Source organism: Eleutherodactylus coqui, chromosome 1, assembly GCF_035609145.1.
Source record: "Eleutherodactylus coqui strain aEleCoq1 chromosome 1, aEleCoq1.hap1, whole genome shotgun sequence".
Taxonomy (NCBI): domain Eukaryota; kingdom Metazoa; phylum Chordata; class Amphibia; order Anura; family Eleutherodactylidae; genus Eleutherodactylus; species Eleutherodactylus coqui.
This window is the reverse complement of record NC_089837.1, coordinates 58,528,793-58,543,404: the sequence shown is the minus strand read 5'-3', so window position 1 is coordinate 58,543,404 and position 14,612 is coordinate 58,528,793. Positions and strand designations below refer to the sequence as shown.

The 14,612-nt window shown below is 50.8% G+C and overlaps 1 protein-coding gene across 1 annotated transcript in view; it reads left to right on the top strand.

Annotated features, from left to right (window-relative positions):
- The first annotated feature begins 3,230 nt into the window (after nucleotides 1–3,230).
- The window catches only part of LOC136618248 (hatching enzyme 1.2-like), a 66,646-nt gene continuing 55,264 nt past the window's right edge, over nucleotides 3,231–14,612 (top strand). Inside the window, exon 1 of the mRNA XM_066594318.1 lies at nucleotides 3,231–3,433. Within this exon, the coding sequence (XP_066450415.1) occupies nucleotides 3,231–3,433 (203 nt within the window). The remainder of the gene's footprint in view (nucleotides 3,434–14,612) is intronic.

The following is a 14,612-nucleotide window of genomic DNA, read 5'->3' as shown; positions in this document are numbered from 1 at the left end:
TGAATTAAAAACCGCGGTCTGACTGGGGCATGCAGACACCTTGACAGAATGAATAGTGTGTGGCACATAGGTTCCCCATTGCTATGCCCATGTGTGCAGCTCCTGATGGCGGTGGCACAGGATTCTATTTCTCATTGCTTCTGTACAGCATTGTGGGCTATCGCCCCGCCCCTTTTAAAGAGGGTCGCTGCCTAGCCGTGCCAACCTCTGCAGTGTGTGCCTGCGGTTCCTCCTCATGGCAGACGCACTTCTAAATAGACATGAGGGTGGTGAGGCATTAGGGCAGCTGAAGGCTGCGCAGGGACACTTAGGTGTGCGCTGTGGGGGGGAGGGGGGGTGGTTGGGCAGCATGTAACACAGGAGAAGTGGCAGTGGAGTGTCAAGAACCGCCGGAGCCGGAAGCCCGCAGGGCGGTAGGCAGGCATGAAAGGGTTAACGGGGAGGAGAGGCGTCATCGGGCGCAGTGGGTTCTGGGAGGGGGCGGGGCCTCAACCGGGAGGTACTATATAAGGAGCAGAAGCACGGGAGAGGCCCAGAGCGGCGAAAAGAAGAGGAAAGCAAGCAAAAGAGTCAAAGCAAGCAAAAGAGCACGAAGCGAAGATCAAGTATCAGAAGCGCTGAAGAGGAGCAGCGAGCGCTGAAGAGGAGTGGCGAGCGCTGAATAGGAGCGGCGAGCGCTGAAGAGGAGCGGCGAGCGCTGAAGAGGAGCGGCGAGCGCTGAAGAGGGGCGGCGAGCGCTGAAGAGGAGCGGTGAGCGCTGAAGAGGAGCGGTGAGCGCTGAAGAGGTGCGGCGAGCGCGGAAGAGTGTCGGCGAGCGCTGAAGCAGGAGCGGCGAGTCGGCAGCAGGAACGGCAGGTGCGGAAGGAGTGAAGGAGAAGCGGGATCGGCAGCTGAAGGCGGCGGGTGAAGAACGGTGAGAGGAGCAAGCCAGGGCGGCGATCGGCAGACGGCGAAGAGGGCAGAGAACGCGCGGCTTACCCGAAGCACCGGAAGTCACGTGGGACCCCCGGACGGCGGCAGAGCAGGAAGACTCCGTCCTGAGCAGTGAAGCAGGAAGAAGAGGAGAGCCAGCAGCGAAAGCAGCAAGGAAGCGCCCGAAGATCGCAGTACCTGAAGAGATGGAGGCGGTCCTTTCCAGAATCCGGGCAGCGGCAGAAGAAAGGGGTCTGGAGTGGCTCTTAGTGCTTTCGGACGAAGCGCTCGGTGCAGCGGCAGGATCTTCAGCGATTGATACCAATGTGGCATCGGCAGCAACGCAAGAAGTGGCGGCAGGAAACGCGGAGATGGCGGAAGCAGATCGGGTGGAAGGAAGGAGGTCAACCAGGGGTGCGGGGCCGGCGGCGGCAGCACCAGCGGGGCACGCAAAAGAGCTTAGGCCGCGGAGGGCCCGTGCGCCAGAGAGATTGAGCCCCGAGCACGGTCCCTCACGCAGGCAGAGGATGTGGAGTCTCTCCCCGGCCCCCCCGCGTAGTAGGCTCCCCCCGGCAACACCGACAGGCAGGGGGAGCAAGGCGGGGAGAACTCCCGCGAAACGGAGGAGTGCAGCGGACAGCGTGAGGCCCCGTGCTGAGAGGGGGGCGGGGCCAAACGCTAACCTGAATGCAAAGAGCAGAGGGAGAGGAGGTGGCGGCTCTGCAGGACGAGAGCAGCCTTGCAGCGGGTCAGGTGTGGAGCGGCCCGGAACATCTCTGGGTCTGACGGCGAGCGCATCAGGAAGGCGGTGGACATCGACAGAGGTGACCCACGGTCAAGCGGGGCCAAGAAGCACGGAGGCGGTTGCGGTTCCGGCAGAACGGTCGCAGCACGGCGAAGGAGATCAATCTGGAGGTTCGGCGGCTGGTGGGTTCACAGCCCCTACGCAGCCAGGTGAGTTAAGCTCTTTGTACAGTATGTCCAGCAATGTTAGCCGCGCAGCGCATGTGGGGAATAGCGTTGCGCAAGTGGCGGGGGGTAGCGCAGCGACAGGAACCACACCGGGTGTAGGTGGCGAGGCAGGTGCATTGCTGGGGCTTATGTTAGATTTCTTGAGAAGGCAGGGGGGGGGGCCACAACCCGTCGCCTGTCGCAGCATGGAGCTCGCCGTGCAGTGCGTCATCCAGCATGGGGATCGGACTGGTAGGACCGCTTGCTGGGGGGACTGGGGTAGGACAGGCGATGGGATCCATGCAACCCCCCCCCCGTTGGCGGAGCGGGGGCCCGTAGGGGCCTCACAAGTCACCGGGGAAAGCCTCCAAGCGGGGACCATGGGGGGTACTACGGAGGTAGGGGCAGCAGCAGGGGTTACAGTGGCGGTACAGCCAGAAAAGGACGGGGAGGGTATACGGCTAGATGACAAAGCAAAAGGCAAAGTTTACGTCTGCTTTGAGGGACCGCTGGGGGCCCATCTCAAAAAAGAGGTGAGGGAAAAGATTTGGAAGGATGAATATGTTGAGATATTCTCCCTTCTCCCCTTGGAAAAATTCAATTTGGAAGAACGGAGTTTAAGAAAGAGGAGGAGGAGAAGAGGAGATGGCGCCTGATCCCCCAGACGTTCGCTAATTGGCTGTAGGCGTTTGCCATTTTAGCGAGCGTGATAGGCGAAAAAGCGCCGGACAATTGTTCCGGCCTTTTTTGCTATATGGACTCAATAGGTGAGGCATATAGGGTATACGGGGGGCAGACCTGGCTGCGCTATGATGAGCAGTTCAGGCAGCGTAAGGCGGTGCGCCCATCTATCAGATGGGAGCATAAAGACATTGGATTATGGTTGAGAGTAATGGCCCCCGCGCGATTTGGACAGCCCTTTCAGGGCGGTGCCGGGTCGTTCGGCCTGGCCTCTAGTTCGGCAGGAGGTCAGGGGAGCTCAGCGGGGGGAAGTAGGCCTGGGTACTGTTGGCAATACAATGAGGGGCAGTGCAAGTTCGGTGCAACCTGCAAGTTTCGCCATGCCTGCTCCCATTGTAGCGCAGGGTCCCACGGGGCATCGAAATGTTTCAAAAAAGGGAAAGGAAAGGGTCCCGGCGGTTTTACAAAAAGGGATGACCCCGCTGATTCTGGAAGAGATGGTACCTCATCTAAATAGATACCCTGATAGAGAGAAGGCGGAGTTGCTTTTTAGGGGTTTTAGGGATGGTTTTCACATCCCGCCCCCGTTACATGGGGTCCCCTTTTCGTTGAAAAACTTACGATCGGCGTTAGATTATCCGGGGGTGGTGACGGAGAAGTTAAAAAAGGAAGTGAGCTTGGGGCGCATGGCGGGGCCGTTTAAAGAACCGCCGGTGCAAGATTTCGTGGTGTTGCCTTTGGGAGTGGTTCCAAAGAAGGAGCCGAATAAATTCCGGCTGATTCACCACTTATCGTATCCAAAGGGCGCATCAGTGAACGACGGAATAGACCCTGAGCTATGTTCGGTGGTGTATACGTCGTTCGATGCGGCGCTTCAGTGGATTAGAAAGTACGGGAAGGGAGCATTGATGGCGAAGGCTGACGTTGAGTCGACTTTTCGCCTGCTCCCGGTAGCACAGGAAAGTGTTAGGTTGTTGGGGTGTTTTTGGGAAGGGAGTTATTTTGCAGATCGTTGTTTACCCATGGGATGTTCCATCTCATGTGCATACTTCGAAGCATTTAGTTCATTTGTAGAATGGGTGGTGAAGGATATGGTGGCTGTGCAGTCGATCATTCATTACCTGGATGATTTTTTGTGTGTGGGGCCCGGGGGATCGCCAGTCTGTGCGAGCTTGCTGGGCACCTTACAGTGGGTGGCGAGGCGGTTCGGGGTGCCGTTAGCACCCGACAAGACGGAGGGGCCCACTACATGTCTAAGTTTTCTGGGCATCACCATTGATTCAGTGGCAATGGTGTGTCGTTTACCAGAAAATAAGTTGTGTGACTTACGAGAGGAGGTACGCGCGGCGCAGAGAGGGAAAAAGATCACGCTAAGAGGGCTGCAGTCACTGTTAGGCAAGCTGAACTTTGCCTGCAGGATCATGCCCATGGGCCTGGTGTTTTGTAGACGGTTGGCGTCAGCAACGGCGGGGATTCGCGCACCACACCATTTTATCCGTTTGGGGGCCAGTCACAAGGCAGACCTTGCAGTGTGGTCCACCTTCCTTGAAAAATATAATGGCAGGTCGGTAATCATAGGTGAGGTCAGCAATAATGTGGACTGGGAGTTATATACTGATGCGGCAGGTAGTGCAGGGTTCGGGGCCTATTTTCAGAGTAGATGGTGCGCGGGGGAATGGCCGGAGCGGTGGAAGCAAGAAGGATTGGTACGGAACTTAGTGCTATTGGAGCTATTCCCAATAGTGGTGACCATCACGCTGTGGGGTGACCACTTCCGTGATAAAAAAGTAAAATTCCACTGCGATAACATGGGGTGGTGCAGGTAATTAACAGCCTTTCGGCATCATCCCCCCCTGTGGTAAACTTGCTGCGTCAGTTAGTGCTCCAAGCATTGTCATTGAATATGTGGGTGGTGGCGGCTCACGTTCCAGGTGTCGAAAATTCAATTGCGGATGCTCTCTCTCGGTTTCAGTGGGAGCGGTTCCGGACACTGGCGCCGGGTGCACAGCTGGTGGGGAGAGAATGCCCGGATCAAATCTGGAACGTGGTAAGCGAGCAGTGGGGGGCCTGATAGAGCGGTCACTGGCTCGGCGAACTAGGGCAGCGTATGGCGCAGCATGGCGCGAGTGGGAGGAATGGTTGAGGAAAGGGGGGGGCACATTCAGAGGACGATAGAGTAGGCCTACTGTTGAGCTGGTTGGGGAGAAGCGCGGAATTGGGGAGGTCAGTGGCACAAGTTAATCAATTTATAGCGGGTATAGCATTTGGTTTTAAGTTAAAGGGGGTGGGGGATGTGACAAAAATTTTTTTGGTCAAACAGGCATTAAAGGGTTTAAGGAAAGGTAGGGGGAGTTTAGACACTAGGCGGCCGGTTTCCTTTGACGTCTTGGAGAAATTGGGTAGAGCATTGGACATTGTGTGCGGGAGTGAGTCTGAGAGGCGGTTGTTCAGGGTAGCCTTTTCACTGGCATTTTTCGGGGCATTTAGGATAAATGAGTTGGTGTCTCCCAGCAGGACTTCCGGGGGCGGGTTGCAGGTAGGGGACGTAAGGGTGATAGAAGGGAGGTTGGAGTTGCGGATTCGTCGATCTAAGACGGACCAGAAGGGTCGGGGACAGGTAATCCAGCTAGGCGAGGTGCCAGGGGCCTTTATGTGCCCTAGGAGGACATGGGAACAGTATAGTGGAGGGTTAGAGTCTCGGTCAGGCCCCTTGTTGCGCCATGAGAATGGCCAATTCTTATCCCGTTTTCAATTCATAGCAATATTTAAGCAGGCATTGGGGGTAGCGGGGTTTGACAAAGAGCAGTTTGGGTCACACTCATTTAGGGTGGGAGCAGCAACCGAGGCGTCAGTAAGGGGCATGGGAGTGGAGGCGATAAAGAGAATAGGTCGTTGGGAGTCAGGACGTTTTGAATCCTATGTACGCCCCCACCTGCTTTAAGGCTAGGGGTGGGGGGACATATAGGGGCGGTTGTTAACAAATTGTATCGTTGTTTTTGTTTTGCAGATGGTCACCCAGCCTTAGTATGGATCTTGGGCCATTCATATGTATTCTGGGGGGCGGAGAGAGCGGGGGTGCGGGCCAACGGTAGACAATTAAGGTTCCCGAAGAGTGAAGCACTAATTAGGTGGTTGGGGATTAGAGGCTTGTCGTGGGGCACTGTTTTAGAGGAGGTGGAAAGGAGGGTGAGATGGGACAGGGCTCCGGACGTATTAGTGATACATGCGGGGGGGAATGACTTGGGAAGGAGGAGATTTAGGGACCTATCGAGGGACATTCGGTATGACTTCCTTAGGTTACAAGCGTCATACCCGGGTGTAGTGGTGGTTTGGTCCGAAGTGGTGCCAAGGAAAGTGTGGAGGGGGGCGCTTTCAGAAAAGGGCCTAAACAGAGCGAGAGTGAAGCTAAATAAAGAAGTCTCGCGATTTGTGGGGGGGAAAGGGGGAATATCGGTGCGGCACATAGACCTGGAGAAAGGTACTGACAACTATTGGAGGTCAGATGGCGTCCATCTGAACGAGATCGGGATGGACTTATGGATGGAAGGCTTGCAGGAGGGCATTGAGCGCGCGCTGTTGGTGTGGAGGGCGGCGCAGGCTCAAGGGGGTCGAGCCTCGCTTGCTGTGGCGGGGGAGGGAGAGGGATCCTTGGAGCCCGTATAGAAGGTAGTGGGGGAATGGCAGGGGCTACATAGCCCCCTTTTCCCCTCCTTTGCCGTAATTTGTGGCCTGTCGCCTCCGGGGTTACAGGGCGGAGCCCTGATAGTCGGGGGGAGAGGCTAGCCAGGGGTGGCTAGCCGGCCTCGGGGTCGGTAAGAGACGGCGGCCGGAGGTTAAGGGAGAGTGTCGTCGGTCTCCCGAGTCTGCCGACCTGCGGCGGGAGGAAAAGTTAGAAAAGGTTCGGGGATAGCGTCGCCTGAGTCAGCCAAGTTGCGGCGGGTGGCCGGGACAGCTATCCCCTTGTTGGTGTGAGGCGGCAGGATGTGGTAGAGACAGGGGGTGGGCTCCAAGGTCCTCTTCCAGGTTGACATTTGAGGGATATTGTTATTATTGAGGTTGGGGGTGAAATAAGTTTAAATGTTTTAATGTTGTTTGTGATAATAAAATGGCTGCTGTGGCCAAATTTATCCAACAGATGGTGTCGGTGGTTTGTGCGGCGAATGGTAGGTGGGGAAATGGTAAGGGAAGGTCATAGCAGCGACAACTCCGTTATACCCGGGTCAAGAACCGCCGGAGCCGGAAGCCCGCAGGGCGGTAGGCGGGAGGCGGCATGAAAGGGTTAACGGGGAGGAGAGGCGTCATCGGGCGCAGTGGGTTCTGGGAGGGGGCGGGGCCTCAACCGGGAGGCGCTATATAAGGAGCAGAAGCACGGGAGAGGCCCAGAGCGGCGAAAAGAAGAGGAAAGCAAGCAAAAGAGTCCCACCCGCCCGCCCTAGAGGAAGCAAGAGGGGGGAGGTGGGGGTCAGGAGAAGGAGATCTTGTCATAGCAGCGGGGGAGGGAGAGGGATCCTTGGAGCCCGTATAGAAGGTAGTGGGGGAATGGCAGGGGCTACATAGCCCCCTTTTCCCCTCCTTTGCCGTAATTTGTGGCCTGTCGCCTCCGGGGTTACAGGGCGGAGCCCTGATAGTCGGGGGGAGAGGCTAGCCAGGGGTGGCTAGCCGGCCTCGGGGTCGGTAAGAGACGGCGGCCGGAGGTTAAGGGAGAGTGTCGTCGGTCTCCCGAGTCTGCCGACCTGCGGCGGGAGGAAAAGTTAGAAAAGGTTCGGGGATAGCGTCGCCTGAGTCAGCCAAGTTGCGGCGGGTGGCCGGGACAGCTATCCCCTTGTTGGTGTGAGGCGGCAGGATGTGGTAGAGACAGGGGGTGGGCTCCAAGGTCCTCTTCCAGGTTGACATTTGAGGGATATTGTTATTATTGAGGTTGGGGGTGAAATAAGTTTAAATGTTTTAATGTTGTTTGTGATAATAAAATGGCTGCTGTGGCCAAATTTATCCAACAGATGGTGTCGGTGGTTTGTGCGGCGAATGGTAGGTGGGGAAATGGTAAGGGAAGGTCATAGCAGCGACAACTCCGTTATACCCGGGTCATGCAGGCAGTGATTGTGCTTTGTTGGAGGTAGTGTGGTGCTTAGCTAAGGTATGCCATGCTAATGAGGGCTTTTCAGAAGTAAAAGTTGTTGGGAGGGGGGGGGGGGGGCCACTCTTGCCGCTATTGTGGCTTAATAGTGGGACCTGTGAACTTGAGATGTAGCCCAACATGTAGCCCCTCGCCTGCCCTATCCGTTGCTGTGTCGTTCCCATCACTTTCTCGAATTGCCCAGATTTTCACACAAGGAAACCTTAGCGAGCATCGGCGAAATACAAAAATGCTCGGGTCGCCCATTGACTTCAATGGGGTTCGTTACTCGAAACGAACCCTCGAGCATCGCGAAAAGTTCGTCCCGAATAACGAGCACCTGAGCATTTTGGTGCTCGCTCATCTCTAGTGCTGATATAGCCTTTATTCACCTACTTACGTATAATCTTAGCAACTGTGAGCTTTGTTGTATGGTCACCTCACCGTACATAGGGTATAACAAGATACATGATTAAAGCTTTATAATAAAATCCGTCACATGGCTAAAAGTCTTGTGCTAAGTGGCATTAGTGCACAGGCGCTGTATTGGCTCTGTAATCCTGAGGTATGAAGTGAATGAGATCTCGCACGAGTTCGTGTTATTGCACATGCGCAGGGTGAATATCGGCACTGTAGCGCTGACAAAAGTCTTGTGATAAAGTTCGCCATATGATTAACCCCTTCTCGCCCCATGACGTAAGGGTACGTCATGGGAGGCGGGTACTTCCCGCAAAATGACATACCCTCACGTCTTGGGGATAGCGCGAGATCATAGCAGATCTCGCGATATCCCACAGCGGGAGCCGGCATCGGAGATGCGCCCCCCGCTGTTAACCCCTTCCCTGCCGCGATCTAAGTTATCGCGAGAGCCCAGCTGGTTGCTTTGGCAACAGAATGCCGGATACCAGCGTCCTGTACTGCCATAGCCTATGATTGCTATAGTAAGCGATAAGGCATGGCAGTGAAGAAGCCCTGCCATGCATTATCGCAGCGATCTGCAGTGCCTCAGTAAAAGTTCCTCAGAGGGACACAAGTGTGGTAAAAAAAAGAGAAAAATAAAGCTCAAAAAATAAAAATGTAAAAAAAAATGTTAAAAAAACCTTTTTTTATGTTTTTTCTCATATTAGCATAAAAAAATGTCAAAAAATTAAAAACCCCACATATTTGGTATTGACGCATCTGTAACGACGCGTACAATACATTGAACATGCTTTTTATCCTGCACGGCAAAAAGAGTTTAAAAAAATGCTAAAAAACTGAGACAAAATGCTAATTTTTAGCATTTTGCCTCCCATAAAACGCAATAAAAGTGATTAAAAAGACGTATGTAGCCCAAAATGGTACAAATAAAAGCTACAGCTCGTCTCGCAAAAAGTAAGCCCTCACAGAGCTCCGTCCATGGGAAAATAAAAAAGTTATAGCCCTTTAAATGCAGTGAGTTTATAAAAAAATAATAATTTCCAAAGAAAGGGTTTTCATTGTGGAAAAGTGGAAAAACCTAAAAAAAATATAAGAATTTTGGTATCGTTGTACCCGTACCGGCCCGCAGAAAAAAAAATGTGTTGTATCATTTACGCTTTAAAAAAAAAAAATCTATGGCAGAATTGATGCGTTTTCTCTCCCTACGATCATAAAAAAAATAATAAAAGTTTTACAATGTAGTCTATGTACCCAAAAATGGTACCAAAAAAATCTACAGTTCGCCACGCAAAAAACAAGCCCTCATACGGCCGCGTTTACGGAAAAATAAAAAAGTTATGGCTTTTGAAAAATGGAGATGGAAAAATACCAAAAATCGCTTGGTCCTCAATGCCAAAATAGGCCATGTTATTAAGGAGTTAAAGCCTTACATTAGTGCACAGGAGCAGTGGAGGCCTTGCATTTTCAAGGTACCCGGTGATTGGCATCTCGCGCGAGTTCACACTATTGCGCATGCGCAGCCTGTGTATCGTCTTGACAGCCCTGATGTCACCAAAGTTTCGTGAGATATTCATACTCCTATGCATGCGCTTTAACTGGAGAGGGACGCCATGGCGTTTGATGTGATAGATGGAATATACATGTGGAGATATCACTAGTGGTATTGTATTATGTGTCCAGCTGTTTTGTATTTGATTTGAATGATGCTGCTATATATGGTAGGTCTAGTGTGGATACTGCATTATGCTTGACAAAGACCTAACTGAAGATCAAAACGTTGCAGCTTTTTATGTAATGGAGGAATAAAAGTTAAAGATTTTATTGCATCTATCCATGCTGCCACGGACTTTATTTTCTTCACTATTGATTTTTGGAATTTTGGTCTGGATTCCACTTCTGTGGCTTGCATAATTCTGTGGTCCTGTCCTATTTTAGTGCTGCTGGCATCTATTTTTCTTCATAATTTGTCACTGCTTCGCTGCTATTAGCTCCCAGTACTATCACTTCAGTTTTCCATATAGATTTTTTTATTTCTTTTACTGCCCTGCTGATTGCAATCACCTTTCAGGTGGTGAGGGGGAGTGGCTGAAGGGGGGCATGTTAAACAGCTGGCCAGAACTTCCTCTTCCATACAGCCCATGCTGACTTGCACAGCTCTGCTCCAATCAACTGCAAGACAGCAACTTGATTTCCGCCACCTGTGTTATATGTAGTAACTAGCACTGTCCCCATGTCCCTGTTACTAGAGAAGCCAAATGTCTAATGACAGGCAGTGGATTGCAAAACTAAAAATAACATACTATCAGCAAGATAACAGGCTAGTAGCTATACTTTGGGTGCCAAAACTGTTAGTTTCAAACCAATATTTGCTATACAATATGCTATCGGGGTCCAAATTCTTTGTTTGTTAGAGATAATCTGAGGTCAGAAGATTAACATTAAATCACACAGCATGGGTTGTGATCTAGAGCAATCTGTTTATTTGAGTGACAGGCAACACTTTTATAGAGTCACATATTCAATTACAATAATTCAAATCTATTATAATTCATTTGTTACCATTGGTCAAAGAACATAAACAAAATATAAAATAAACAAGCTAAAGGATTTAACATCTAAAATGCCAACCAAACACACGCAGGTGCAGAGTTGACCATACGTGATTAACTTCTTGGAACAATACATCGAAACAATACGTTGCTTAGAGAGAATGCTTAGGAACATGTCAGTTTGACCCGGCAGCCAGTCTAAAGGTCATATAGCTATCTTTCTGGAGTAAAAACCTTAGTGATTCACTCAAGGCTTAGTAAATAACGATTTAATATCGATAAATCTTCCAAAAAAGGGGACAAATGAATACAGTGAATAGATGGCTACAGGCTTACAAAATGCTTACGCATAAGATAGAACATGGAGTCACATCCATTTCACTAATACTAGCAAGGCAGATAAAACATCGAAGAGCTAAGTCTCGCATAAAATTTATGTATCTCGAAATAACAAAATGTTTGACCCTCAGAGTATAGCTGATACCTCAGCACACTACTATAATGGCCCGTTTATAGGGGACCACAGTCGGCTAAACCACTGCACAGAGCGCTGACATCACTGCTAAGGTCGTTAGCGCTAATGCAGAGCGTTTACACAGGCAGAGTTTGCTCTTGGATCACAAGCTTCTCGCTAGATTCTTGCTCTGCACTTTACCATCTATGTGAAGTGCTGAGTGGGGAGCATTTCGTTGGAACGAAAAGTCAGCAATGCAGCGATAATTTTTATGCTGATTGAAAGTCAGTGATAACGACATGCGAATAGATAGTGATCAAATTTTTTCGCATTTACACTGCACGGTTATAGGTCTAATTCGTTCGTTTGAACAAATTTTGAGTGATTGTTACATGGAAACGGGCAATAAATCTCTATATAATTCAGCTAATGATAACTCCACTACCCACCCTTGATACACTAATATATCTAATTTCCTAAACAAAATTAACTTACCTACGCTATCTCCTTCCAAGTTGGATACTTTGTCTCAACTGTTCAACTCAGCTGAAATCTTGGAGGTCATTAAATCTCTTAAACTAAACAAATCCTCAGGCCCTTACAAACCAGTATGACAGAGCTTGTAAATCTATTTTAGCTTCTTACTAGAGATGAGCGAGTACCAAAATGTTCAGGTGATCGTTACTCGAGTCGAACTTTTCGTAATGCTCGAGAGCTCGTTTCCAGTAATGAACCCCATTGAAGTTAATGGGAGACTTGAGCATTTTCCAAGCTGACCGATGCTCCACATGGGGGAGGTTGTCTGAAACACCACAAAACAGATAGGGAATGGCAGGGGAAGCATGCATGGCTGCATCTGAGGCTCCCGGGTCCCACTATTAAGCCAAAATGGGGGCAAGAGTCTGGCGTCAACCCCCTAACAATTTACTTGGGACAGACGATAAGCAGCACGGCACACACTCTGGCACATCTTAGCTAAGTACCACACTAGCTGCAACCAAGGCCAATCTGCGTGTGATACCCCTGCCTCTTCTCCTGGGTTACATGCTGGCATTGCTATCTAACCCCCTGCATGAGCCTGCGTCCACAGCGCACAAAATTTTTTCCCTGGATAGCGTTCAGCTGCCTTCATGCCCTCCCTTGATAGCCACACCACCAGAGAAACTGGAGACACACACTGCAGATGGTTGGCAGGCCCTGGCAGCGACCCTCTTTAAAAGTGTTGGTGATAGCCCACAATGCTGATTGATGATAAATTAACGTACAATCATAATTCTAATCCCGTGCCACCTCTATCACAAAATTGTCAGGAGCCACAAACGTGGGCATAACGGGGACTCAGATGGCAGTACTTCTACACATCTCCACAATGCAGCAGCGCACACTAACACCAAAGATTGGTTTGAAGCAGGAGGTGTCGCAAAAGTAGCCACCGCAGGTATACAGTGACCCTGTGAACGTCTCATTCAATCAGTTACGCTTACTGTGAACGCTCCAATCCAGTATCTCGGATAACTGTGGTAATTTGTAACACGAGAGATAATACATGCCGACCAGCGCTGATCCCCAGACCCCAAGGAGGAGGAGCAGGTGGCATAATAAGCCAGGGAAACAGTGACTGAGGTAGGATCCGCAATACTCTGTGTGGGAAGCATGTAAGCAGGTCCAGGGTCAGACTCGGTCCCAGCCTCCACATGGTTGACCCAATGTGCTGTAAGTTACGGTTCCTTTCATCGTTTCAAAAACTGGATGAACCACGAAGAAGTTCCACAGGCCAAACCTGGCGCAGTTGCCTCCCCTACGACCTCTCCCTCTGTCTACACCCTTAGCAATTGTGGGCATAAAGCGGACTCGGATGCTAGTTCTGCTGTGAACGTCTCATTAAATCAGTTACGGTTGCTTTCATCGCTCCAAAGACTGGATGAACCACGAAGAAGTTCCACAGGCCAAACCTGGCACAGTTGCATCCCCCCCCAGGACCTCTGTCTCTGTCTACACCCTCAGCAATCGTGGGCATAAAGCGGACTCGGATGCTAGTTCTGCTGTGAACATCTCATTAAATCAGTTACGGTTGCTTTCATCACTCCAAAGACTGGATGAACCACGAAGAAGTTTCACAGGCCAAACCTAGCGCAGTTGCATCCCCCCAGGACCTCTGTCTCTGCCCACACCCTCAGCAATCGTGCGCATAAAGCGGACTTGGATGCCATTACTGCTGTAAACGTCTCATTAAATCAGTTACGGTTGCTTTCATCACTCCAAAGCCTTTATGAACCATGAAGAAGTTCCACAGGCCAAACCTGGCACAGTTGCATCCCCCCCCCCCCCATGACCTCTGCCTCTGCCCACACCCTCAGCAATCGTGGGCATAAAGCGGACTCGGATGCTAGTACTGCTGTGAACGTCTCATTAATTCAGTTATGCTTCTTTTGATTGGTCCAAACCAGTGTCTCAGATAACTGTGGTAACATGAGAGCAAATACATGTCGACCAGTGCTGATCCCCAGACCCCAAGCAGGAGGAGGAGGAGGCATAATAAGCCCGAGGATCCGTGACTGAGGTAGGATCCGCAATCCTCTCTGTGCGAAGCATGTGAGCGGGCCCAGGGTCAGGCTTGGTCCCAGCCTCCATCTTGTGTGACCCAAGGTACCGTGAGTTAGATAGCTATGGGAAACCCATGTGTCCCCACACAATTCATTCTGTGTTATGTGTCAGATAGTTGAACAATGCAATGGGAAAGCCATCTGCACCCTACCCAAGTCATACCGTGCATTTGTGCCAGATAGCTGAACACCGCTATGGGAAACCTTTGTGTACCCACAGTATAGCAAACCCCTAAAGCATTTCTGTAGCAAGAGTGTAGGCAAACCCCTGAAGCATTTCTGTAGCAAGAGTGTAGGCAAACCCCTGAAGCATTTCTGTAGCAAGAGTGTAGGCAAACCCCTGAAGCATTTCTGTAGCAAGAGTGTAGGCGAACCCCTGAAACATTTCTGTAGCAAGAGTATAGGTGAACCCCTCAAACCTTTCAGTAGCAAGTGTATAGGAGCACCCCTGAAACATTTCTGTAGCAAGAGTATAGGCGAACCCCTGAAGCATTTTTGTAGCAAGAGTATAGGCAGACCCCTGAAACATTTCTGTAGCATAAGTATAGGTGAACCCCTGAAACATTTCTGTAGCAAGAGTATAGGCGAACCCCTCAAACCTTTCAATAGCAAGTGTATAGGCGGACCCATGAAACATTTTTGTAGCAAGAGTATAGGCGAACCCCTGAAGCATGTCTGTAGCAAGAGTATAAGCGAACCCCAGAAACATTTCTGTAGCGAGAGTGTAGGCGAGCCCCTCAAACCTTACAGTAGCAAGTGTATAGGTGGACCCCTGAAACATTTCTGTAGCAAGAGTATAGGCGAACCCCTCAAACTTTTCAGTAGCAAGTGTGTAGGCGGACCCCTCAAACCTTTCATTAGCAAGTGTATAGGCGAACCCCTGAAACATTTCTGTAGCAAGAGTATAGGCGAACCCCTCAAACCTTTCA